General features: G+C 41.7%; 1 protein-coding gene across 7 annotated transcripts in view; it reads right to left on the reverse strand.

Annotated features, from left to right (window-relative positions):
• The window catches only part of KCNC2 (potassium voltage-gated channel subfamily C member 2), a 317,994-nt gene extending 293,155 nt beyond the window's left edge, over nucleotides 1-24,839 (reverse strand). For 2 of the 7 annotated variants that reach the window (XM_075856972.1, XM_075856970.1), the window contains exons 1-2: nucleotides 24,328-24,792; nucleotides 23,300-23,928 (exon numbers count right to left, since the gene is read on the reverse strand). In XM_075856972.1, the coding sequence (XP_075713087.1) occupies nucleotides 23,300-23,875 (576 nt within the window). In that variant the 5' untranslated portion in view covers nucleotides 23,876-23,928; nucleotides 24,328-24,792. Of the gene's footprint in view, nucleotides 1-23,299; nucleotides 23,929-24,327 lie in introns of all 7 variants that reach the window. The other 5 variants (XM_075856971.1, XM_075856973.1, XM_075856969.1 and 2 more) reach the window with 4 other exon arrangements.
• Between the last annotated feature and the right edge of the window lie 2,837 nt (nucleotides 24,840-27,676).

Below are 27,676 nucleotides of genomic sequence, written 5' to 3' on the forward strand. Positions count from 1 at the left end.
TCTGCCTGCTCTGCGCAGGAGCGGTTGTTGCCAACTCCCCCCCCCCGCCGCCATAGCCATGCTTGTAAGGGGGCCGGGGGAGGGGAGCCTGTCCTGTGCAACAGACCCCGAACGCCGGGCCCGACGTGGCGACACGGCGTCCGGGATCTTAGTTATTGCATCCACGGTCTCCTCTAGCCATCCGGGACCGTGGTGCACAGCAGCGGCACGCAGCCGCTCTAACATTAAAGACTCTGCCATCCTGAGAAGCACGGGCAACGGGGAGCTTACTGTTTCTGTGTTACTCCTCCCGCTGCTTCCGGCTCAATGCCGAGAAACAGCGGGACGCTCAGTAACGGCCCCCCGTCCCCCTTAACTCCTCCCCGTCCCCCCTCCAACTCCCTCCAACTCTCCCTCACCTAATTAACCCTTTCCCTACCAGGACGGTCATGTCGGCTTCCCTTAATCCCTGCAGGCTGCGTCCAGCCTCTTCTGTACTCTTCTTTTCTTTTACTTTGACAATTGTTCGCTGTTTTGGTGTAACTTGGATAATGGATAGCAAGATTGGAGGTTTTCTTCAGTGCACAGTTTGCCATATGTATACACGACTGGAGCCGGAGTTCCAGGGTGAATATCTCTGTGGCAGATGTGAGCATGTTGGTCACCTGGAAGCTCGTATTAGAGATCTGGAGGAGCAGAATGCAACACTGAGGAGGATAGACAATCTTGAGCTGAGCTTGCTGCTCACGGAGCATGCAGTTAGTGGGTTAGAACTGGAGAGTGAAGACATGGGTGAGCAGGATCAGGTAAGTAGCTGGGTTAATGTAGTTAGGGGCAGTAGAAAGGGGTCAAAGACAAGGAAGGCCGATCCGGTTTCTGGCATTCCAAGCAAAATTGCCAGGTTGGGTGATGATGCGAGGGTGTCAGTCTCAGAAAAGGCAGCCCTAGTGGATACTGATCTCCCTAACAGCCGGGAGAACAGCCCAGCTAGTAGTCGGCGGGATGGTAATGCAGGTAAGCCAAGACAATTGATAGTTGTAGGGGATTCTATAATCAGGAAGACGGATAGAATAATTTGTCGCCAAGACCGCCTCAACCGAATGGTTTGCTGTCTCCCTGGTGCCAGGGTTCGGCATGTGGTGGAACGGGTGGACAAATTGCTGGGAGGGGCTGGTGATGATCCAGCTGTTGTGGTCCATGTCGGTACTAACGACAGAATAAATGGTAGGTGGAGGAGCCTTAAGAATAATTTTAAAGAACTAGGCTACAAGCTGAAGGGAAGGACCTCCAAGGTTGTATTCTCAGGAATACTGCCTGTGCCATGCGCATCACAGGAAAGACAGCGGGAGCTCAGGGAGTTAAATGCATGGCTTAAGTCTTGGTGTAGAGGAGAAGGATTTGGGTTCCTAGAGCACTGGGCTGACTTTTCATTGGGGTACAAACTGTATTCTGCAGATGATTTGCACCTAAATGGAAGGGGGTCCACTGTGCTGGGGGAGAGAATTCTAGCTGGGGTGGCGGAGTGTTTAAACTAGGGCTGAGGAGGGAGGCCAATGTAGGAAATAAAGGGGTAGTTAGGTTAGAGAGGGGTCAGACTATATTGGTGGGGGGAGAAACAGACGGTGGGGAGAGGACTAGGCAACAAGATAAGGAGATCCTTTCGTTACAAAACAGCAGTGAAAATAAAAAGGCCCAAATGTCAAATAATCACATTTCTGATGTGAAAGTGAAACATTTAAAGGCAAGTTAAAGTGTATGTTCACAAATGCCAGAAGTCTAGCAAGCAAAATGGGGGAGCTGGAGGCCTTAATACTGGAAGAAGATATAGATATAGTTGGTGTTGCTGAAACATGGCTGGACTCTTCACATGACTGGGCTGTAAATCTACAGGGTTTTACACTGTTTCGGAAAGACAGGGCAAATAGGAAAGGTGGTGGTGTATGTCTGTATGTGAGAAGCGATATGAAGGTGAGTGTAAATGAGACATTAGAGGGTGAAGACTGTGAGGAGGTTGAAACCTTGTGGGTGGAATTACAAAGGGAAGTAAACACTGAAAAAATTACTTTTGGTGTAATCTATAGACCCCCCAATTAACTGAAGAGATAGAAGGTCAAATATATAAACAAATGGAGCGGGCTGCACAGGCGGGTACTGTTGTGATAATGGGAGATTTTAATTATCGGGATATTAATTGGTGTCATGGTTCGGCTTCAACTGCAAAGGGGAGACATTTCCTCAACCTGTTGCAGGAAAACTTTATGTGCCAGTTTGTGGAAGACCCGACTAGAGGTGAAGCTCTGTTGGATCTGGTCATTTCTAATAATGCAGAGCTTGTTGGGAATGTCAATGTTCGTGAAAACCTTGGTAACAGTGATCATAATATAGTTATATTTTACCTATACTGTAAAAAACAAACGCAGGCTGGGAGGGCAAAAACATTTAATTTTAAGAAAGCCAATTTTCCCAGGATGAGGGCGGCAATTCAGGATATAGACTGGGAAGAACTAATGTCAAATAATGAGACAAATGATAAATGGGACATTTTCAAATCTACTTTGGGTAATTATAGTGCAAAATGTATTCCTACAGGTAACAAGTATAAACGACTCAAATTAAACCCCACATGGCTTACACCTTCTGTGAAAGGGGCAATACATGACAAAAAAAAGGGCATTTAAAAAATACAAATCTGAGGGTACATCTGCAGCATTTGTAAAATATAAAGAGCTTAATAAAATCTGTAAAAATGTAATAAAATCAGCAAAAATACAAAATGAAAGGCAGGTGGCCAAGGATAGTAAAACAAATCCTAAAAAATTCTTCAAGCATATAAATGCAAAAAAGCCCAGGTCTGAACATGTAGGACCCTTAGATAGTGGTAATGGGGAGTTGGTCACAGGGGATCAAGAGAAGGCAGAGTTACTAAATGGGTTCTTCCGCTCTGTATATACAACAGAAGAAGGAGCAGCTGATGTAGCCGCTGTCGGTGCTGTTAATATATCAGTTGATATACTGAATTGGATGAATGTAGATATGGTCCAAGCTAAATTAAATAAAATAAATGTACACAAGGCCCCGGGACCAGATGGGTTACACCCTAGAGTTCTTAAAGAGCTTAGTTCAGTTATTTCTGTCCCCCTCTTCATAATATTTAGAGAGTCTCTCATGAGTGGTATAGTGCCAAGGGACTGGCGCAGGGCAAATGTGGTGCCTATTTTCAAAAAGGGCTCTAGGTCTTCGCCGGGTAATTATAGACCAGTAAGCTTAACATCAATTGTGGGGAAAATGTTTGAGGGGCTATTGAGGGACTATATACAGAATTATGTGACAATAAATAGTATTATAAGTGACAGCCAGCATAGTTTTACAAAGGACAGAAGCTGTCAAAGCAACCTGATTTGTTTTTATGAAGAGGTAAGCAGAAGCCTAGACAGAGGGGCCGCTGTGGATATAGTGTTTTTGGACTTTGCAAAGGCATTTGACACTGTCCCTCATAGACATCTAATGGGTAAATTAAGGACTATAGGTTTAGAAAGTATAGTTTGTAATTGGATTGAGAATTGGCTCAAGGACCGTATCCAGAGAGTTGTGGTCAATGATTCCTACTCTGAATGGTCCCCAGTTATAAGTGGTGTACCCCAGGGTTCAGTGCTGGGACCACTATTATTCAACTTATTTATTAATGATATAGAGGATGGGATTAATAGCACTATTTCTATTTTTGCAGATGACACCAAGCTATGCAATATAGTTCAGACTATGGAAGATGTTTGTGAATTGCAGGCAGATTTAAACAAACTAAGTGTTTGGGCGTCCACTTGGCAAATGAAGTTTAATGTAGATAAATGTAAAGTTATGCATCTGGGTACGAAAAACCTGCAAGCATCATATGTCCTAGGGGGAGCTACACTGGGGGAGTCAATTGTTGAGAAGGATCTGGGTGTACTTGTAAATCATAAACTAAATTTCAGCATGCAGTGTCAATCAGCTGCTTCAAAGGCCAGCAAAATATTGTCGTGTATAAAAAGAGGCATGGACTCGCGGGACAGGGATGTAATATTACCACTTTACAAAGCATTAGTGAGGCCTCATCTAGAATATGCAGTCCAGTTCTGGGCTCCAGTTCATAGAAAGGATGCCCTGGAGTTGGAAAAAATACAAAGAAGAGCAACGAAGCTAATAAGGGGCATGGAGAATCTAAGTTATGAGGAAAGATTAAAAGAACTAAACCTATTTAGCCTTGAGAAAAGACGACTAAGGGGGGACATGATTAACTTATATAAATATATTAATGGCACATACAAAAAATATGGTGAAATCCTGTTCCATGTAAAACCCCCTCAAAAAACAAGGGGGCACTCCCTCCGTCTGGAGAAAAAAAGGTTCAACCTGCAGAGGCGACAAGGCTTCTTTACTGTGAGAACTGTGAATCTATGGAATAGCCTACCGCAGGAGCTGGTCGCAGCAGGGACAGTAGATGGCTTTAAAAAAGGCTTAGATAATTTCCTAGAACAAAAAAATATTAACTGCTATGTGTAGAAATTTTTTACTTCCCCTTTCCCATCCCTTGGTTGAACTTGATGGACATGTGTCTTTTTTCAACCGTACAAACTATGTAACTATGTAACTATGTAACTATGTAAGTGCAGGACACTTCTTTGAAACGTAATTTGAGCCGTTCTTCATTGAATTCAATGAAGAACAGCTCAAATGATCGGCCGTCAAAGACGCCTCGCATAATGCGAGGAGGAGCTTTTACGTCTGAAACGACGCAGCTGTTTTCTCCTGAAAACAGTCTGTCTTTTCAGACGTAAAAGCCAGTTCTCGTGTGCACATACCCTTACAGTAATGTGTATAATGGCTGTGTCTACTAACGTTCCCCGCACCTGTGTGTTTATCACATGACCATGGACAGAATTGTATCCCCTGGAATTAAACAATGAAGGTTTCTATTTAAAGAAGATCTGTCAGTGGTTTATTAATTCCCTATCTCCTAACTAATCTAATAGGCTCTATGATGCTGATCACTACAGTGTAATTTTTTTTTCAAAAACGTAATTATTTGCAAAGTTATTTGTAATGTTTTCTGTATGACGCTGTCCAATCAGCATACAGTTCTCCTCTTCCCAGCCCAGCAACACAGCTGATCATATAGCATACAGCTTCCATTCCCAACAGTGTTTTCAAGTGGTGATACCTCGGGTTGTTTCACAGCTAGAAGTGTGAGATTATAAACCCATCTTTCATATGCCACCAGAACCACTGTTCTAGGTGGACCACAGCCAGAGATATGGCTATTTTGAAGTGATCCTCCTTCCCTCCAGCCTCAGTCTCTCACACTGTGTGAAGCAGCTTCATGCTGTTAGGACAGCGTCAGATGCTGGTGTTGACACCCACATGTCTAGTATAGCCTCATTTGCATAGTCAGAAAAAAAACTCAGAACTTTTAAAATAATACACTTTTTGGGACACAATTTTCACTAGCACTATCAGTGTGGCAGCGCCTATAAGATTAGCTAGGGGATTGGGCATTACTAAACTAATGACAGATCCTCTCTAATGACTGCAAGCAGAGATCTTAAAAGCTATGAGGAATTAATACAGTAAGTATATTGGAAAATTGTATACCTTTTCATTATAAAGAGAATAACCTTTATTTGCTGAAGCCATAATACTACTTCAATTTTTTTAGTAAGATATTTTGTTATCTTGGTTTTACTGACAATCATTAACCCCTTCCCGCAAAACGTGTCTGGTACGTCATTGTGCGGGGGGAGAATGTATGGAGCACGCTCCATCCGCTGCGGGGGTCGGCTGTTTTACAGCCGACACCCGGGACTAACTGCCAGGAACAGTGATCACACTGTTCCTGGCTGTTTAACCCCTCAAATGCTGCGGGCAATCGCGACCGCAGCATTTGAGGCGTTGAAAAGAGTGGGTGGCCCCCTCCGACAGCTCTTCGCCCCCTCGCAATGAGATCGGGGGGTGATTATTGTTGTCATGGCAGCCCAGGGGCCTAATGAAGGCCTCCAGGACTGCCTACGCTCTGCCTCTGCTAAGCCCCACCTGTGGCAGGGTTTAACAGATGCCTGTAAAAATGACAATATACTGCGATAGGTTAGTGATCTAACAATTGCTGGTTCAAGTCCCCTAGAGTGACTAATGAAATGTGTAAAAAGTGAAATAAAGTTTTTAGTAGTGGAAAAAAAAAAACATTTAAGTTCAAAAATCCCCTTTTTCCCATTTTTGGAAAAAAGGCATGTAAAAAAATTAAAAAACGTTGTCCGTAAAAGTCTGAACAATTAAAATATAGCATTATTTAATGTGCAAGGTGAACGCCATAAAAAAATAAAACATTTAAAACACCAAAATCATTGTTTTTTTGTCAACTTAGCTCCAATAAAAATGTTTATAAAAAGTGAACAAAAAATTAATGTAATTAAAAATGATACTGATAAAAACGACAGCTCGTCCCGCAAAAAATGAGACCGCTCAATCGATGAAAAAATAAAAAAGGTTATGGCTCTCAGAATGTGGCGATACATGGCAAAACTATATAAATTTGTTATCACCGTAATCATATTGAGCCACAGAATAAAGTTAAGTTGATATTTTTACCGTGCGGTGAAAGCCGTAAAACGAAACCCAGAAAACAATTGCGGAATCTCAGTTTTTTCCCATTTCATTTCCGCAAAGAAATTTTCAGTTTCCCAGTACATTATATTGTACTTTAAAAGCTACCAAAAGAAACTAAACCTTGTCCCACAAAAAATAAGCCCTCACACCACTCTATTGACTAAAAAAAAAAAGAGTTATGACTCTTGGAAGGCGGCGAGTGAAAAACGAAAATCAAAAATCAAAAAATTGCTGCGGTGGGAAGGGGTTAAATATGTTTCCCTTTTGGACCATTGTTACTTTCTTTTTGTATTAGGGCCTGTTCACATCAGCATTGCCCTTCCATTGAGGGGTTCCGTCTGAGGTTTCTGTTGGGTAACCCCTCAACGGAAAGGCAAACGGAAACCTTAGCTTCCGTTTGCATCACCATTGATCTCAATGGTGACGGAAAATTTGCTAATGGTTTCCGTTTGTCACCGTTGTGACAGGGTCCCATTGTTTTGACGCAATCAATAGCGCAGTCGATTGCGCTACTGATCAATGATGATGATCAATGTTGAAATCAATGGTGATGCAAACTGAAGCTAAGGTTTCCGTTTGACTTTCCGTTGAGGGGTTAACAAGACGGAAACCTCAGACAGAACCCCTCAACAGAAGGGCAACGCTGATGTGAACAGGGCCTAATTTGGAGCTTCAGTTAATAAACTCAAGTTGCATTTCACTGGATTAAACTGCAGCCTTTTAACATGTAGCATATTTGTCATGAGAAAGAGGCACATAAAGGGGTTGCGTCTTAAAGATATATATGGGCATAATGTCATATAGGGGGGTTACCCACTCGGGACCAAGTCTATTAACCAGAGTAACAGAGAGTTTCCATTAGATTGCTGTAGATTCACAGTTTCATATTACCTTCCTGTTCTTTTTGCCAGTAATATTATCAACTGCCTCATTCAGCATATCCGGAGTTCAAAGCAGCCCTCATTCATAATGTGCATCTGTGTATCAAATAATATCAATACCCTCCTCTAGTTTCAACATATTACTGTAATTACTATTATACCTTTGCAATACTGTATCGGATGTATTTTTGTCCTTTCTCTGCACCGTTCCCCTCTTCCGGTCTAAATGATATAATTAGTAACAGCAGGTATTCTATGTTTATAACCATATCTATTTCACAACAACAGGTATTATGTCTTTTTAACCCGCACCACCGTGTCCCCTTGGAGACAGACAAACACAAAAAAGGAGCGCCCAACGAATAAGCTTACCCCCTCCCAGAAACTGCAGAGGTTTCCATGACTACAGACGTACACAAACAAAATAACGCATTAGATCTCCTTTTATATCTTAACTTCCTTCCACCATATCAGTGCCCTGTAAAATCACTTATTTCTAGTATACTTACATTTATTATAGATATTCCAACAGCTATCCCTCCATTCTGTTCACCATTATTAGGACGGGTGTACATAAATAAGTTACACTATTAATGTATTTTGGCACATCCCAACTTCCTTGCCCCCCTTTAGCTTTTGCCCGTAAGCCAGGGTTTTTTAATACCCCCACCGTATATACCCCTCGCATCCAGATTATTTTTGGTTAAATGCAATCCACTACTACTCCCTCTATAAATCATCCTAAATCACGCCGACTAATAAGGCACCAGTAATTTTCATTAAATGATTTTGTTCGATTTTTGAATGAAAAAAAAATATTTCCACTTTTACTTCTACCCAGAGTCTGCATATACTTTCAGGTGCAGCTCCTGTAACAGTAGCGGTCCAAAAAAGGGCTGCAAAATGGAATATAAATTTGTTCTATCCCATCCGACTACCTAATATGTCACCTACCACAAACTGTCCATATGGATATAGACTTATAAACACAAATATGTCCCTCATGTAAGCCCCTATACCAGTTCCACTACCATTACAACACTATAAACTGCTCCTTATTTTCAGATTCAGTCATGTTTTAGGAAATTTGTATAGAAAATCTATTTAATCTATTCTAAAACCTGTTGGTCATCTGATGTCAGCACTAATAGAAGCCTTCTACAAAGCCTTTTCTGCCCATTAGCCAGGGTGGACAGACACTAACCAAGAGTGGCTTCCGTTCTAGCATACTCAGACAAGCCACATATTACATGATCGCCCCCAGATGTAGGGGAAATGTGTGGCCGGCTGTGATTGTCTATGGCAATACCAGGTGTTTGCCAGGGGTTTCAAGGTCTGCACCCAAAGTAGTTAGCTGATCACCTGGCCAACTTTCTTTGACAAAGGGGTGCTTCAAAAAAGGACCCCACTATGGTATCTATAAAGGGTAAAAATCATGTGGGCTAGTAGCACCCATTACATAGCCCTCAGAACCAGAGTTTGGAGGTAACTATACTGAGCCTGGCATCCAGCTGAGAAGGACTCTGTAAGGCTCTGTACACACAGTGGACATATTATATTATAGCTCCGCGCAGGAGCCGTTTGTTTACTGTCAAGGAGGAAATTGATCCAGTCCTGAGAGGTCATGAAAACATTTATCCTGATCTCACAGAACAAGATCCAATCCCACGTTTGGCACATTTTAGGCCCCTGCATGGACACATAAGATGGCTGTATGCAGGCAGCATAAAAGTGAAATCCTGCAATGGTGAAGGAGCCTGGGCATAAATTTAGTGGTGCCACCTCCACATAAGCTTCATACAAACATTAGACAATATCAACTGGACCCGAAAAAAATCTTATGTGTATAAGGCCTTATTCACATGAACGTGTTAAACGTCCGTGGGACGGCCGTTGAAACAGCGGCCCTCCCACGGACCTATGTAATTCAATGTGGCCGTTCACATAGCCGTTGTTTCAACGGACCGTGTGAAGGGTCCGTGGGAAAATAGGACATGTTCTATCTTTTCACGCATCACGCATCCCTCCATAGAGGGGGAGGCGTGACATCGTGTCTCGCAGCGCCGAGCACGGATGCACCTCGGCCGTGAAAAACTGCAGTATTTCACGTCCAAGATGCGCAATGCTCGTGTAAATAAGGCCTTAGAGAAGTCTCACTGCCCCCTAGGGTCATGCCTGATCCTATGTTCAACCAGGAGATAAGCACTGCCAAAGGTACAGTATCTGGCAGCTGCTTATTGCCCTCTCACTTTTCCTATGCCTTTTCTGCTGGGAATATTTGGCACAGACTTTTAGGAACTGGGTGCTGGAAGTCCCTAGGTGGTGGAGGCCCTGAACAAAGATAAATAATAGGTGTAAAGGGGCTCTTATATGTCCTTCACTGTTTACATTGCGTGGTGAGTATAATAGGATACATATGAGAGTGAATAGATGGCTCTCTGACTTCTCCTGTTAATCTTTCCACTACTGCCTGTTGTTGTTGAAAACTTGTGAATTCATCTGTGCTGTATTTGTTCCTATGTCCACATACAGCTCTCAGGATATGTAGCATTCATTCATCACTTTTCACTATGCGCTAAGCTCACCCTGGGAGCTGACTATATGGACACAGCTATAAACAAACATCGCCATATAGTGAGCCATGTTCCCCTGAGATCTCACTGTTAGGACTATGTATTATAATACATGTATATCATGATGTTAGAGTAGTTTAGTCCAGGCATCCCAAAAGAAAAACGGTAGACCTCCCTTTATTTCCAACTCTCCTCTTGCCTAAAACTCCACACTTCACTGCAGCTTAATCTCACATATATTTCTCCACGGTTTCATCAAACAAGGTTACATTCCATAATTAATATGATTGGAAAAAAAGTCATATGTCCATCAAGTTCAACCATAGGATATTAGTTAGCTCTTGTTGATCCAAAAGGAGACCCCAAGTAGCAATCAGACTGGATCAACATTCAATCTAGTATTTATAATATTTTCTTCCAAGAAAACATCTTCTCTTGAAGCCATCAACTGTATCTACTAAAACTAGTTTCTGTGGTAGATTATGCTACAGCTTCACCGCTCTTACAGTAAAGAACCATTTTCACTGCTGGAGAGTGAATCTTTAGGCCAGGGTCACACACAGTATTGATGCAGTTCTTGTGGCAGTTTTTGGAGTTTTTTTGAGCCAAACACAGAAGTGAACACAGAAGAAAGGAGATACATCAGTCATTTCTTTATACCTTCCCTTCCGTTTGGATCCACTTCTGGCTTTGGCTCCATAAACTGCATCAAAACTGTGTGTGTGATCCTAGCCTTACGATGAATTTACACGTGGCAGATTTTATTGCAGAAATTTCTGCGACTAAGGCCAGGATCACACAAACAGTTTTGATGCAGTTTTTGTTGCAGTTTTTGGCTCAGTTTCTTGATACAAAGTCAGAAGCGGACACAAAAGAAAGGAAAGGCATAAAGAAAAGACTGATACATCACTTTTGATTTGTGTTCACATCTGTGTTTGGCTAAAAAAAACTGAACCAAAAACTGCATCAAAATTTTGTGTGTAATCCTGATCTCAAAATCAGTTCCATTCATCTAAAAGTGGTTGTATTTGCAGCAAGCACATGGATTTTTGCAAGTTTCAATCAGATGAATGAAGCTGATTTTTAGCAGCTGTAATTTCTACAATAAAATCTGGTGCATGTAAATCCATCCCTATTCCTCCAGCCACAGAGGCCGCTCTCTTGTCTCTTGAGGGGAAATTATAGTAAAAAGTTGCTTACAGTAATTTTTGAGCCATTAACTGTATATAATTGTAAAAATTATCTCTATTTATTTCTAAATTTATTTTATTTTGAGGTTTTTTTTAAGCCTTTGATATTGATGTCCTATCTTTAGGCAGTGTCGTACATTTTGTAGCGGCTGTACCTTTTACTACAGCTCTCTGCATCTCAGGCCCATTCAAATGTACGGCACTGTGCCTGATAAACAATGTAAGGTTGGGTTCACACAACCTATTTTCAGGCGTAAACGAGGCGTATTATGCCTCGATTTACGCCTGAAAATACGGCTACAATACGTCGGCAAACATCTGCCCATTCATTTGAATGGGTTTGCCAACGTACTGTGCCAACGACCAGCAATTTACGCGTTGTCGTTTGACAGCTGTCAAACGACGACGCGTAAAATGACTGCCTCGTCAAAGAAGTGCAGGACACTTCTTTGGACGTAATTTGAGACTTTTTTCATTGAATTCAATAAAGAACAGCTCAAATGTTCGGCCGTCAAAGACGCCTCGCATAATGCGAGGAGGAGCTTTTACGTCTGAAACGACGCAGCTGTTTTCTCCTGAAAACAGTCTGTCTTTTCAGACGTAAAAGCCAGTTCTCGTGTGCACATACCCTAAGGCACAACGGCGCAGACCAGAGAGCTGCAGTCCCTTCACTCAGCTGATCGATGCGGGTGCCCAGAGTTTTATCACCACCAATCTGATATTGATGGCCTATCCTAAGGGTCAAAGTCCCAAAAAAACCTTTAACTTTTAACATATTTTATATTTTACATTTCATCACATTCCTTAATTTTCCTTGTGCCATTTCCTTCTCATAATAGAATATAACTTGTATTTCTATAGAACATGTCGTAGCATATGAGTAGTGTACGCCTTCATTCATTAATGCATAGCTAGTGCATTACATATTGTTTATTACAATCATCACAAAATAGCTAATAAGCCAATCTTAGATTTTCTGGTGCTTAACCCCTTAACAACCGAGCCGTTTTTAATTTTTTTGTTTTTGTTTTTCACTCCCCGCGCTCCAAGAGCCAATAACGTTTTTATTTTTCTGTCAATGGAGCAGTATGAGGGCTTATTATTTGCGGGACGAATTGTAGTTTCTAATTGGACTATTTAAAGTACCATATAATATACTGGGAAACTGAAAATAAGTTCTTTGCGGGCTGAAATTGGAAAAAACTGAGATTCCTACATTGTGTTTTTGGTTTTCGTTTTTACGTGCAGTAAAAACGACAACTTAACTTTATTTTGCGGCTCAATACGATTACGGTGATACCAAATTTATATCGTTTTATATATATATATATATATATATATATATATATATATATATATATATGTACACCAGTAGAAAAACGGCAGCACTCTAATTCAATTTGCAGGTTCCAGTAATGGGGGGTGCCAGCTGATAGTCCCGATCCAAAGACTATACGTATATCAAAGAAGAAAATTCAGCAGCACTCCAACGATCAAGGTGAAAAAAGTGAAATTTATTGTGCCAACATGGCAATGCAACGTTTCCGTCCCACCTTGGGAAAGGTCCCAAGGTGGGACGGAAACGTTGCATTGCCATGTTGGCACAATAAATTTCACTTTTTTCACCTTGATCGTTGGAGTGCTGCTGAATTTTCTTCTTTGATATATATATATATGTATATATATATATATTACTACTATTAAAAAGAAAAAATCTTTTTGTTAAAAAAAATTTGTTCTGTTTTACCACAGTTTGAGAACCATAACTTTTTTATTTTTCCGTTGATTGAGCGGCTTGAAGTCTTATTTTTTGCGGGACAAGCTGTAGTTTTTATTGGTAGCATTTTTTTGGTACGTACAACTTTTTGATAAATATTTCTTCAAAATTGTTTGGGAGCTAAGGTGACCAAAAAAAAAAAAGCCATATTGGCGTTTTAAGTTTTTGGGTTTTTACTGCATTCACTGTGCGAGTTAAATAATGGTATATTGTAATAGTTCAGACTTTTACAGACGCAGCGATACCAATTTTGTTTATTTTTTTTATTTTTTACATTACTTTAGAGCAGAGGCGTAGCTAGGTTCTCCAGCACCCGGGGCAAAGATTCAGTTTGACGCCCCCCCCCCCCCACCAACCTCTTTCCCGGCATCTCCTTCCCCCTCGCCGTGTTTGCTTTCTCCACCAATCGACGTGTCATTTATTTTTATGTAACGCGAGCATAAAAACATTTGTACATTTTAAAAGCAATATGGTTCTATACACAACACCAGAACCAAACTCAGTACATATATACAGCCCCAGCACAAATACAGCTCAATTTAGTGCAACCCCTGCCGTATAGGTGTGTACGGCATAAAACTACAGCTCCCAGCATGGCCCGAACAATGGTAAGGATATGCTGGGAGATGCCGTTTCACAAAAAATAAATCCTATCATAATCACACCACCCATCATCTCGCTGCAGATCATACAGTGACTACATTACTGATTGGAGGCAGAATAAACATTTACATTAAGTGACTCACCGGTGACGTCTCAGATTCTAGTTCTTTTTCTCCATCCGGTCCAGACCTCTATGGTGGCTTCTCCCGGTCATAGCCCATTTCTGCAGTTTGCCGCTCACATGTCTTCAGCTTCTCACTTTTCCAACATTTCTGCACCTATAAATAAATATAAAGTTATCATTATACCGCACACTACACCCCTAAATATAATAGCGCCATACACTGCACCTCTAATTATAATAGCACCATACACCGTGTCACACACACACACACACACACACTGTGCCCCCTGTAGATAGTGCCTGCCATAAAGCCCCCTGTAGTTAGTGCCCCCATATAGACCACCCCTGTATATAGTGTCCCACAAATAACTCCCCCTATAGTGCTCTACAGATAGCCCACCCCTGTATATTGCCCCCTGTAGATATAACCCACCACTGTATATAGTACTCTACAGATAGCCCAACCATGTATGTAGCCCCCCTGTAGATATAGCCCACCCCTGTATATAGTGCTCCACATATAGTCCACCCCTGTATACAGTGTTTCACAGATAGCCCACCCCTGTATATAGCCCCCCTTGTACATATAGTCCACCCCTGTATATAGTGCTCCACTAGATAGTCCACCCCTGTATATAGTGCTCCACAGATAGCCCACCCTTGTATATAGTATATACAGGGGTGGGCTATCTGTGGAGCACTATATACAGGGGTGGACTATATGTACAAGGGGGCTATATACAGGGGTGGGCTTTCTGTGGAGCACTATAGGGGGAGCTATTTGTGGGATACTATATACAGGGGTGGGCTATATCTACAGGGGGACTATATACAGGGGTGGGCTATATCTACAGGGGGACTATATCTACAGGGGGACTATATCTACAGGGGGACTATATCTACAGGTGTGGGCTATCTACAGGGGTGGGCTATCTACAGGGGGACCATATCTACAGGGGTGGGCTATATCTACAGGGGTGGGCTATATCTACAGGGGTGGGCTATATCTATAGGGGTGGGCTATATCTACAGGGGGCTATATACTATATAGCCCCCCCTGTAGCTATAGCCCACCCCTGTATCTGGTGCTCCATAGATAGCCCACCCCAGTATTTAGCCCCCCTGTAGATATAGTCCCCCTGTATATAGCCCACCCCCTGTAGATATGGTCCCCCTGTAGATAGCCCACCCCAGCATATAGCCCCCTGTAGATATAGTCCACCTGTATATAGCCCACCCCCTGTAGATATGGTCCTTCTGTAGATAGCCCACCCCAGTATATAGTCCCCCTGTATATAGCCCACCCCCTGTAGATATAGTCCCCCTGTAGATATAGTCCCCCTGTAGATATAGCCCCCCCTGTAGATATAGTCCCCCTCCCTGTAGATATAGTCCCCCAGTATATAGCCCCCCTGTAGATATAGTCCCCCTGTATATAGCCCACCCCCTGTAGATATAGTCCCCCTGTAGATATAGTCCCCCTGTAGATATAGCCCCCCTGTAGATATAGCCCCCCCTGTAGATATAGTCCCCCTCCCTGTAGATATAGTCCCCCTGTAGATATGGTCCCCCTGTAGATATAGTCCCCCTGTATATAGCCCACCCTCTGTAGATATAGTCCCCCTGTATATAGCCCACCCCCTGTAGATATAGTCCCCCTGTAGATATAGTCCCCCTGTAGATATAGTCCCCCTGTAGATATAGCCCCCCCTGTAGATATAGTCCCCCTCCCTGTAGATATAGTCCCCCTGTAGATATAGTCCCCCTGTAGATATAGTCCCCCAGTATATAGCCCCCCTGTAGATATAGTCCCCCTGTATATAGCCCACCCCCTGTAGATATAGTCCCCCTGTAGATATAGTCCCCCTGTAGATATAGCCCCCCTGTAGATATAGCCCCCCCTGTAGATATAGTCCCCCTCCCTGTAGATATAGTCCCCCTGTAGATATGGTCCCCCTGTATATAGCCCCACTGTAGATATAGCCCCCCTGTAGATATAGCCCCCCCTGTAGATATAGTCCCCCCGCAGATACAGACACACACTTCTATTACAGTTAAAAAAAATAAAAAGAAAATATTCAAACTCACCTTATTCCCGCTCCCACGTCGTCCGGCAGCCATGGAGACCTGCGCTCTTCTGCGCAGGTCTCCAGGGGGTTGAACACAGCGTCTATGGAAGGCGCTGATTGGCTGGGCAGGATGACTTTCCCTGTCAGTCAGTCAGCGCCTTTCATCGACGGAAGCTTCACTGGTACAAAAGGTACCAGTTGCTTCATACGTGGAAAGGCGCTGAATGGCCGGGCACGGAACGTGCCCGGTCATTCATTGCTTCTAATTGTACCTGTGTCCTTGCGACACAGGTACAATTATAGTGCAAGAGGAGGGGGCGCTGGTGCCCCCCTCTGAGGTGCGCCCAGGGAACGTGCCCCGCCTGCCCCCCCCCCCTAGCTACGCCCCTGCTTTAGAGGAAAAATGGGAAAAGAGAGGTTTTTTTTAACTTTTAATTATTATTTTTTTTTACTACTAATAACTTTATTAAATATTTGTTTACTAGTCCCCCTAGGGGACCTGAACCAGCGATTGTTAGATCGCGGGTACAATATACTGCAATACTAATGTATTGAAGTATATCAGCATTTTCACAGGCTTCTGTTAAGCCATGCCAGAGACACGGCTTAACAGAGGGAGACAAAAGGCAGACCTGGGAGCCTTCATTAGGCCCCCGGGCTGATATGACAACCACCTTCGCTCCCTCGATAGCAGTGTTGGGGCGCCGATTAACTGTCGGAGGGGGCGCTCCCCTCTCTATAATACCTCAGATGCTGCGGTCACGATAGACCGCAGCATTTGAGGGGTTAAACGGCCAGTAACAGCATTAGTCTGGGCTGTCAGCTGTAAAACACAGCTGACACCCGCAGGGTATGAAGGTCGCTCAGCCCGTGAGCGCCCTCCATACTTCCCTATAATGTGTCAAGGGGTTAATAAACATTTCTTTGTGTGTTTGAGTGAGGTTATTGTTTCATTCAATTTTATAGTGTGTTGTAAAGAGAAACTCACGAAGAGTTGCTGGCGCCCAAATAGCACTTACACTTCAGGTATAATTATCAATTTCCACAAGCCGCTTTCATCCCTTCTGTGGAAGGTGGAAGGTAGAATAACATGATGTTGGTTGTAGATAATTATCAACTGTCACATGTTCCATTTATTAATGGATTATTTTCATGGCACAACATTGCCAAGAGGATAATTATAAGGCTGGGCACCTCCTGGCTCCTAAGCTTTTTCTGTTCTCCTGGTTATTTTATATATTGCGTAGCAAGCAATATTATTTTGAAGGATAGATTACATTTCAGAGAGTTATCTTTATCTATTTAGCTTATTGTGTTGGGTGAGCAAAACACAGTATAAGGTACATACATCTATTTCTAAAGTTAACTTTTTAAAGGGGTTGTCTGGTTTCCATCAAGGACCTGAGTCGTCAATGCATTACACAGATGACCCATCATTTTCAATCGGCACTATGCAATGCTTTTTTTTAACCAGGTGGCCCTTCTGGGGATCCAAACAACAGGAGAAGCTAGGTATATAGCTTGTTTTTAAGGGAACCAAACAAAAAGGAATAGTAAAAATGGACAATCCCTATAATTCGTATATAAATGTCTTTGTGTCCTCCATCTGGTTACCCCTGAGGAAGCCGAACTGAGGTGTGGCGATGCGCATGGGGCTTGCTTTGTAATGTCCTCCTTACTAGACCATTACATTCCCTCCTTTTGTATCATGTATAGTTGATTTTTTTCTACTTATCCATTGAGGTCAAAATCAGAGTTGGATACCCCCCTCATGAATAGTAGGCGTGAGAGTGGATGTTCATCAGTATTTTTCACCTGTGCGATCTCCCTCTATATAGCATTGTGACTTGTCTGCATCCTGCTGGGAACTGGTGTATAACCTGCCTTCATATGAGTAAGAATGGCCTTTTTCAGTGATTTAAAATAAATATAGTTCTTTTTTATTTGTAATATTACTGCAGGGACTCACAAGACGATGAGGACACTTTATGTGGGTTGCGAGCTTGCGTATTTTGACCAACATATCAACTAATGCCTCATGTTTATAATGGATATTCATCGTTTATCATGAATATTTATTCAGGATGCAGCCAGGCCTTCTAATGTCGGGGGAAAATAGCGTGGCAGTGCTTGGTGTGGTGCACTTAGGTTGGGCGTAACTAATAGGCTGTATTCCAGCATGGTCCACTATATGTGTCTGGCACACTTATAGAAGCTATATATGTGTGGAATGATAATAATAAACAGCCATCCCCTCATGAATAGTATGTGTGAGACTGGACGTTCATTGGTATTTTACACCTATGCGATCTCCCTCTATGTAGCATTGTGGCTTGTCTGCGTGCTGCTGGGAACTGGTGTTTAACCTGCCCTTGTATGAGTAAGTATGGCTCTTTTCAGTGATTTTAAATAAATATAGTTATTTCTTCGGTGATTTGTTTGTAATATTAGTGCAGGGACTCGCAAGACGATGAGGGCCCTTGACGTGGGTTGTGAGCTTGCGTATTTTGGCCAAAGTATAAACTAACACCTCATAATTTTAATGGATATTCATCATTTATCATAAGTATTTTTTCAGGATGCAGCCAGGCCTTGTAATGTTGGGGGCAGGATAGTGTGTCAGTGCTTTGTGTGGTACACTCAGAGGGTGCTGGGCAGCCCGCCTTATCTAATAGTATGGGCATAACTAATAGGCTGTATTCCTTCATGGTGCACTACATGTATCCGTGTGACTGGCACACTTATATAAGCTATATCTGTGTGCAATGATAATAATAATAAGCAGCGATCCCTTCATGAATAGTAGGTGTGAGATTGGACGTTCATCAGTATTTTGCACCAGAGCGATCTCCCTCTATGTAGCATTGTGGTTTGTCTGCATCCTGCTGGGAACTGGTGTATAACCTATCCATGTATGAGTAAGTATGGCCTTTTTCTATGATTTTGACATTATATGTTCATTGCATATTTACAATTCTACTTGGGCTTATATAGATAGCACTTTGCACTTTATATTTGTTTCATGCCTCACCTGTCTTTATATTGTTGTCTTTATCATTAGATCATTATCACTTTTATCAATTTATCTTTTTCACCACATTTGTGGCCAAGTAATACAACAGGGAGGGGGCTATATCAACTATTTGGTTAAATGCATGTAGAGGAAAACAGACTGGCAGTGCTTCTCTAGGAGTAACACAAGTCCCGGCACCATGCACACACTCCTTGCCGTCTCAGCTGTAAAATTTGCAGCAGGTGGTGCTCTGGGGTATACAGAGGAAGATCCTAATAATATTTAGTTGGAAGAGAAATTCCAGGGCACTCACCATGTAGAAAAAACTTCTACTTTATTGGCATAAAATAGTCATGGGATGTGGAGAGTAGTAGCCTACTGCCATTTCCCGTGTACCCACGCTTTGTCAAGGCCTCAGTGTTCCAACTAAGCCTTTATATACAAACAAGCCAACTTTAATGATATATAGTAAAATAGCAAAATTGATGCAGTAAATATACAACATATTACAAATAGACAGGGTCCACACAGTAACGTGAGTATTTTCCAGGTATGGTAACATCTTTCAACTTAAAAATGCACTTAAAGATCGTAAATCTTCTGTTTGTACGATGAATTCCATTTCCTTTTGAAGCAAAAGATTATGTCTATTGCCCTCTGAAGGTGGCTGTTTAAAACACATCAGGCCCGCAAAACATTTCTTTGGCATTACCCCCACGATGAATAAGCATATGATCTATCATTTGGGGGAGCCCTCTCTTGTCACGAGTGATCATACATATGTCGGGACGAATAGTCTTCTCGATATAAGAGATTACTATTACACATGATGACAAATACAGCATATTTTATTCTACAGGTGATTATGCAATTCACTTCAATTGCCAAGACTCCTAATTTTAGGTGCCTTGCACACCTTAGCTGACTTCAAAATCTGCAGTGACTGCATGTATAATTGCCTCTCGGCATCAAATCACTCAACCAATTTTTTGGAGAGACCTGCTGAACAAAGCATCTCTTTACAAGAATTTCCCTCAGGTGCTTGCACCGTCTAAATGACACAATTGGTTATTTGTCTGTAATCGCTAGTACAGCGGGTCATTTTCCATCATATACCAGTTTTTTCTGATCGCTGATCGAATGATATCGCCCATAGGGCCTTGTCGGATGAAGAAGACAAAACGTTTATCCCTCTTTTTATTTTTATTCTCCCTCAATAATTGACCTCGATCCTGGCACCTCACTTTTTCTCATGCATTTTGAATTCGAAAATCTGGATAGCCTCTTTATTTTAGTCTGTTACATATCTCCTCTGATTTTGACTCAAATTAATTTTCATTGCTGTTCATCCTTTTTAATCTTAATAATTGTCCATAAGGTAACTCTTTAGTTGATTATAACAATTTCTGTCTGGTTAGTCCAATATATGGGGGTTTTCGCTACAAAAGGGTCACATTATTGACTGTCACAGTCAATAACGTGACCCTTTTGTAGCAAAATGTGTCACTCTTATAGTATTTATTTTTTTAAATGTTTTTAACCTTTTGTCGGATGTTTTGTTTGTTTATAATGAAATAAAAATTATTGTTTAACTATATAACATCATGGGTGTGTACATTCCTTTTTTGGTTTGTCACTTATTGCTCGCTGTGTATGTAGGAAATTTGGCATATATGGGATGCATTACAAAGTATTCTCTTCCAACAGGTTTACATTGATGCATAATTATGGGGTAGGTTGGAGGTTTACATGGCGGTAGCGGGGAACACCAAAAGCATTAATATAAGGTCATTCAATGCCAAATTTATCCTGTGTTTAGAATTTTATGCAAGTACAGGCAGAACTATTGTATTAATAAGCATTAGGAGTGAATAGATCGACACCTAAAGCCTAAACACTGGATCACCTGTGTGAAATTTCATTATATAAACTGAATATTGCTTCCTAATGAGAATGGCAAATACTTTTTAAAATACACACAATAAATTTGTATTTGCAGAAAATGTATATAAACAGCATGTCTGGATAATGCTAAGTAGAGAGGCAGGAGGATTTTGAATTGTAAAAATTTTGGTGTGCCCAGTATATGGAAATATCTGTATATATCAGTACATGTAGGCAAATACCACATATCACATAGAATGTCTTTAAAAGACAATATAAACACAATCAACAAGAACACCAGAAATGTCAGATTAGGCTGTGCTTCCATCAAGGCTTCTGGAATACAGTGAGTATGTCAAAGATGCAGATATTTTGTTATGTTATTATGATATTTAAAGCCTTACATGATTAACTAACCTTGGAATAACAGGGAGTCACCTTGCTGCTGGGGTAGAAGTGCAAACACAATATATATATTCTAAAACTGAAACCAACTATCACACCACCAAGAGGAGAAGCCAGTACAATGTACCCCAGCTGAATAACCTCCAACACATGCATATTATAATGGTGATCGCTCCTTCATGTACATACATAGGCCGGCTAATCATGTCTTCCAGGTCCTTAGCTGAGCCTTGCTGAATGTTCCATTCACATATTCAATAGTAGAGCAGTAGGCTTTATCCTAGCTTTTCAAGAACAGGTCTCTGCGTGACTTTATATAGCCACAGGTTTATTTTCAGAAAACAATTCTGAAAGATTGAACACATTAACTGAATGACTATGCAAAGCTATATCTACTAACATTTCCTTTTTAAAAATTACTGTATGTAATTTCATTCAACATACATCACAGTAAAGGAGATTAGCTTCAAGGTCAGCCACTCATCTACGCATTTACTGCACCTCCTATCAGAGGCTTGCAGCATAAAATATACACATAGGTGCATACAAAGTAACCAATGTTCTAATTTGGTGGTTTATGTATGTTGTTACTGAATGCAAACACGAAATAAATTTAGTTACATTTTATATACATATATATATATATATATATATATATATATATATATATATGTGTGTGTATATATATATATATATATATATATTTATGTGTATATATATATATATATATATATATATATATTATATATATATATATATATATATATATATATATATATATATATTACACACCTGCTATTACTGTAATATAGGCACTACCATCACCACTACAGCAATAGATTTAACTTATTGCAGTTAAATACCACTACTCACTAAATTTGCCTGAACATCCACTCGTTCCACAGAAATGCTAATGCATCATATAACACTTTTATAGACAAATAAAAAGGATGTCAGGTAGCTGCATGGAAAACTAGTGTCAACTAATCACTATACTTTAGTCAGCATAGGCTTAACCAACCCTGATAAATTATGGCACTTTATCCTTAGTAACAGACTACAAACTGTCACTTTGTTAGTAACAGCACATGTTGAGACAGTTGCAATTTGTACTCTGTTGTCAAGGAGAAACTGACAACATTTTAAATGGCATGATGCAAGTTGCAAAGGGTTTACCTACAGTTTAATATGCAATAATACTTTGCTTGTACATGTTTTATACACAGATATTTTGTATAATGACAAATTACTAATCTACAGACCTCTCAGTAATTCTATATAGCTTTCGGGACAATGCCTTGTGTGTCTTCCCTAGAAGTTCAACATTGTCATAAATATACCCAAAGGGTTTAATGTACTATCCTTTAGCATATAAGTTGTAAAACAGTGATGTCCACTTTGTAGGTGTACTTAGCACAGTGGGCATTGTTTGCAGGCACATAGATTGTGATCTGGGGCTCATAGCCTGTGATATGGGGCACAACGCAAGGGTGCTCAGCACTGTTGACAGCAATGGGGGGCTTCTCCTCTATATGCTAGTGGTATGGATTTTATGTCCTGTAAATAATCAACATCACTTTAAGAAATGTATTTAAAAAGAAAGATACAGACTCCAATAGCACAGTGTGTAGCTAACTAAAGTAACTCTAATAATAGTCCTTAGTAAGGTGCAGCAAAGTAATGGCGTACTTGTTCTCATCATTATCAATATTTCACAGCACTAAACGGTATAGTCACCATATATTACATACATGATAAAAAAAAACAGATCAGCCCAGCATTAAGAGTTAAAAGAAAAAAAACAAGGTTTGACCCTACTATGTTCAATGACAGGATGTCCAAAATAATTCCTGCCCCATGATCATTACTACACATATGTCCAGAACATATACACACATATAGGTGACTGATGTGAGCAGCTCCTGTTACATGGTACTCTTACTAGCTTTTGTGCTTTAGATGTAGTGTCCCTTTAATAGTCACATGACAGTTACACTCATAAGGTAAGAGAATGGTAAATCGTTCAGTTTATATGTGGTTTATGGAGAAATAGATGTAAGATAGTTGTGGTGCTGTCCAGTACAGCGACACCTGTGTGATACACATTAACTCAACAGGTTCTTGTAGATTTGGGGCTGGCACATACTGCCGTGCCCAGCACTTACCCTGGCGGCTCTGGAAGAATAAGGATCTTCAAATAAAGCCCACATGCGGGGCCGCAGCCTTCTCCAGCGTCCAGCCTTCCCATCAGGACCCACAACGTCCTCTATCCCGAGCCTTTTCCCCAGGTCCTCCTCATCCTCATCTAGAAGTGGTGGTTCCCCAGAAATCCGGTCTGGGTTCTCAAAGATATCTAGCGCTTCCTCCGCATCTCGGTGCTGGCGATAGGTCATCCAGCAACAGGGCTCCACGTCCGTTTCATCAATGCCCCAAAATGCCAATTCCTCCTCAAACAAGGGTCCGCACACGTCCGCTGGGCAGTGCAGCTTGCCAGTGCGATAGTAGTTGAGGACATAAGCGAAGACCCCTGGGTGGCGATCAAAGAAGAACTCATTGTCGTGACAGGTGGCCTGGAAAGAGCCCGGGACCGGCTCCTGCTCCAGCCCTGGGTCGCTGTCAGATTCGCATGCTAGTAACGCCAAGCGGGTCCCGGGCACGGTCTTAAGAGTACTCCGATATGTTTCGTGCCTGGTGCCCCCCACATTGAGGACTATCCTCTCGTTCTCATCGATCTTGCCCATATCTCTGGGTGCCACATGACGCGCATGGGTGGCAGGAGAAAGGAGCCCGTGTCCTGCAGTGGTAGAATAGACAGTGAGGACACACATAGGGTTAAAATAAGGCAGATAAAAAATATCTTGTTACTAAACACATAGTATCCGTCTTTTCAGACACTACTACTTTAGGTAGAGTAACCTTAAACTTGTTGACCTCCAGTTAGTAAGAAGTTCTCCAGCTCCCCCCTATCTGTCACTCAGCACCCCGCCCCCCAGCTCAATGATCTGATCAGTCACCTTCCCCTATAACACATCACACGTTCTACCTACTGCCACCCTGAAGATGATGACACCCTAGTAAACAGAGCTCCCTTATTGTCCTTCTACAGGTTGTAAACAAACATCTAGAGCCTCAGCCATGCCCATTCATACATGTAGCATGCATCTGCCTGTACAAAGACAAAGCTTCTCCATACCTCACACACAGAGCCAACAAAGTGCCAGTAGTATGTGCCAGCCTCTCCTCATCGTCCCTGTAAAGATCAAAGATGAGGATCGATCTAGAAGTGCTTTTTATGAATGGCTTTTCCTGCTCCAACTCCAAAGGCTTGTTATTCTTATATGTACGTCTCAGTCCATTTCATAGAGCATCTTCCTCCAATGTCATCTGCTGTAAGGATGTCAGAATCACAACAGGCGGTAGTCATTATATATATGAGCACAAACAAAGAATCCACGAGCTCCTGGAGGATTTACAGAAACAAGTGTGTGATCCCAGCTATATTCAAGCTGAAGGGTGAAGGTGGCTCCAGGAGGTGGAGATGCTGATGATGTCTCCTTGCCAGCCTCCTCCTGATAGAAGACAGCTGGAGGGAAGGAGCTGTCCTTTCAGCACCAGCGCACAAACTCCTAGCACAGCCTGCACACCCCCTCCCATGGTAACATCCCTCGCCCCCTCACCAAGGACTCATCTATTTGTAACACTGAGCAGAGGGTCTGCCATCACCTTCTCTTATACAAGTGCTATTCAGCTTTACCCCTTCAGTCAGACATAGTTTTATCTAGTGTGAGACAGAGGGAAAGCGTCACCTAGTTACAGGTGAAATCCCTGACAAGTCTTCCAGCAGCTTTATATCTTGTAGACACCTAGCAACCTAGAGTTTGCGTTTCTACTTTTGCTTGTTTCATCTCTACAGAGATACCTGGTGAGCACAACTGTTACTTCCAGCTAAGATGTACAGATCTATACGAGAAAGTCAGTAGCAGTTGACATTATTATGAAACACCAAAGCCCTGTTGTTATGGCATCAGACCTATGGCCATTGGCAATTCAGTCCTTCAATTTCAGAAAAGTCAGACTTTACATGCAGAGAAAGGGCTTTGTATGCCTTCTATTCAAATTCAAGATCTGTTTAAATACTTGGATGACATTAACCTGTATCTTGTACTTACAACAGGTTCTATATATTGTATATATTGTGATGTGATAACATAGGAGAATGAAAAAACACAGCATGGCAATCTTATTCAAACCCCCTTTAAGCAGGCCCAGTGATACACAAGATGCTGCCCAGGTAACAATTTCAATGGGTTGTCTGTTGAGGTATTAGAGAGGATTTCTTAATCAAAATCCCTGCAGAAACATAGTGGACACTGTAAGACCAACAGTGTCCATAGAAATGAACACATGCTGCAAGTAAAGAACAGTTACTGATCATCATGTCAGGGCAGGACCTGTAAAATCAACTTCTCACCATGGGTTTTGCAATATGAAAAGGAATCGTGCAAATTAAAAAAAATGTATTTAAGTTTTGTTAAAGTCTATGTACACCTTTGAAATATAATTTTTATTTTTAATACAATTGTGCATCAATGTGATTAGTGCAACGTCCTAAATACATTTTATTAAAAAATTATTTTTTTTCAGATACAGCTTCTTTGTATTTTGTACACATAGCAGCTATGGCCCCATTCACACGAACGTGTTTTTGCGGCCGCAATTCCCCCGAAAATCCATTAATCCATTAATTTCTATAGGGCCATGCACACGACCGTAAGTTTTGCAGTCTTTGCACGCAGAAAGAACCGGCATGTCCTATTACGGCCGTCTTCTGCGGTCCGGGCTCATTGAAAACAATGACGGTGGCCATGTGCATGTCCCACGATTTGCGGGCGGCCCGCGGCTGACAGTCCGCAGCCGGCCGAACCGAAAATCACGGCCATGCACACGGCTACGGTCGTGTGCATGAGGCCTATATCTTGCGCTGAATCCTATATCTATCAAGTCTGCAGCACTGACAGTATCAGTGAAAGCAGGTCCTGCGTGTCTATGTTAAGCAGGATCAAGCTGCTATGAATCACATCTAAGTTCATAACTTAGATGTGATCGATTACAGGTGGATCATGCATGTCAGAGACACGCTGGACCCGCTGACACTGATACCTTCAGTCCTGCGGACCTGGCAGATACAGGATTTAGCGCTAGATATAGCTGCTCTGTATACGGGATACAAAGCAGCTTTATCTCAAAAAGTTAAAATCATTTGTAAAAAAATGTATTTAGGAAGTCGCACCAATCACATTGATGCACAATTTTTTTTTTTTTTAAAGAAACAAACTAATTTCAAAGGTTTACATAGGTTTTCAAAGTATAAAGGCACAAAAACAAAAAAAGACAAAAAGTTTAAAAAAAACAAAATCATGTGGGAGTAGGTGACAAACCCAGTGATCCCAATGCTCATCAGTTATAGAAGAAAAGACCAATAGACAAAGTCCAACTTGTAGAGGTGAGTGTGTTCTTCACTTGTTAAGCAGTTACAGACAAACAACTGTAGAGGAGTCATGAAGAGATCCCGGAGTTTGAGTCTAGGCTTGGAATAGAGGGGCTGAATGCCATGGTGGAGAGGATGGCCACGCAATGGTGCATGCTGGGGGGAGTAAATGCCATGCAGGGCAGAGAGTGCAGGTCAGGAAAGCAGGTCTTTATTTGAGAGCAATCCCAAATGTTTATAAAGATCGATAGATAGATTAGATAGATAGATAGATAGATAGATAGATAGATAGATAGATAGATAGATAGATAGATAGATAGATAGATAGATAGATAGATAGATAGATAGATAGATAGAGCGAGCGAGCTATGTACAAAGGAGAGCAATATTTTTATATACTGTTATACAACTCCTTTAGTTATTTTTCAAACAAGGTTATATTGGATGAACTGCCACTCTCCTACTGCTCACCTGTCGGCCACTAGTGCACACGCGCTGACCCTTCCATTCTTAAAGGGCCAGCATGTGATAAATTCACCTATATTTCCCAGGTACTTAAAGTATAGCTAACTTTTCAGGGGACTTTTCAGAATGAGCTGTCATATGTGTGTACATAAGGAATAACACTATCTTTAGCCATTATATGACCTATATTCTGAATTTTTTAGAAGTTTTCTCTTCTACAGGCTTTATCTCTAATTCTCAGTTGTCTCTGAGCTACTGGCCATCAGTGTTCACTTTCCATGGCCCGCCCGCTCACTAAAGTTTAAAGCCCTTGCACTGACATGGGCGGCGGGCGGATGCAGTGACATCGCAAGCACCGGAGGGGGGGCTGTTTAGCGCTATATACAGGAGAGAGGGGGGCTGTGTAGCACTATATACAAGGGGAGAGGGGGCTGTGTAGCACTATATACCAAGGGAGGAGGGGGGCTGTGTAGCACCATATACAAGGGGACGAGGGGGGCTGTGTAGCACTATATACAAGGGGAGGAGGGGGGCTGTGTAGCACTATATACAAGGGGAGGAGGAGGGCTTTGTAGCACTATATACAAGG

The sequence above is a fragment of the Rhinoderma darwinii genome, chromosome 3 (assembly GCF_050947455.1).
Source record: "Rhinoderma darwinii isolate aRhiDar2 chromosome 3, aRhiDar2.hap1, whole genome shotgun sequence".
Lineage (NCBI taxonomy): Eukaryota > Metazoa > Chordata > Amphibia > Anura > Rhinodermatidae > Rhinoderma > Rhinoderma darwinii.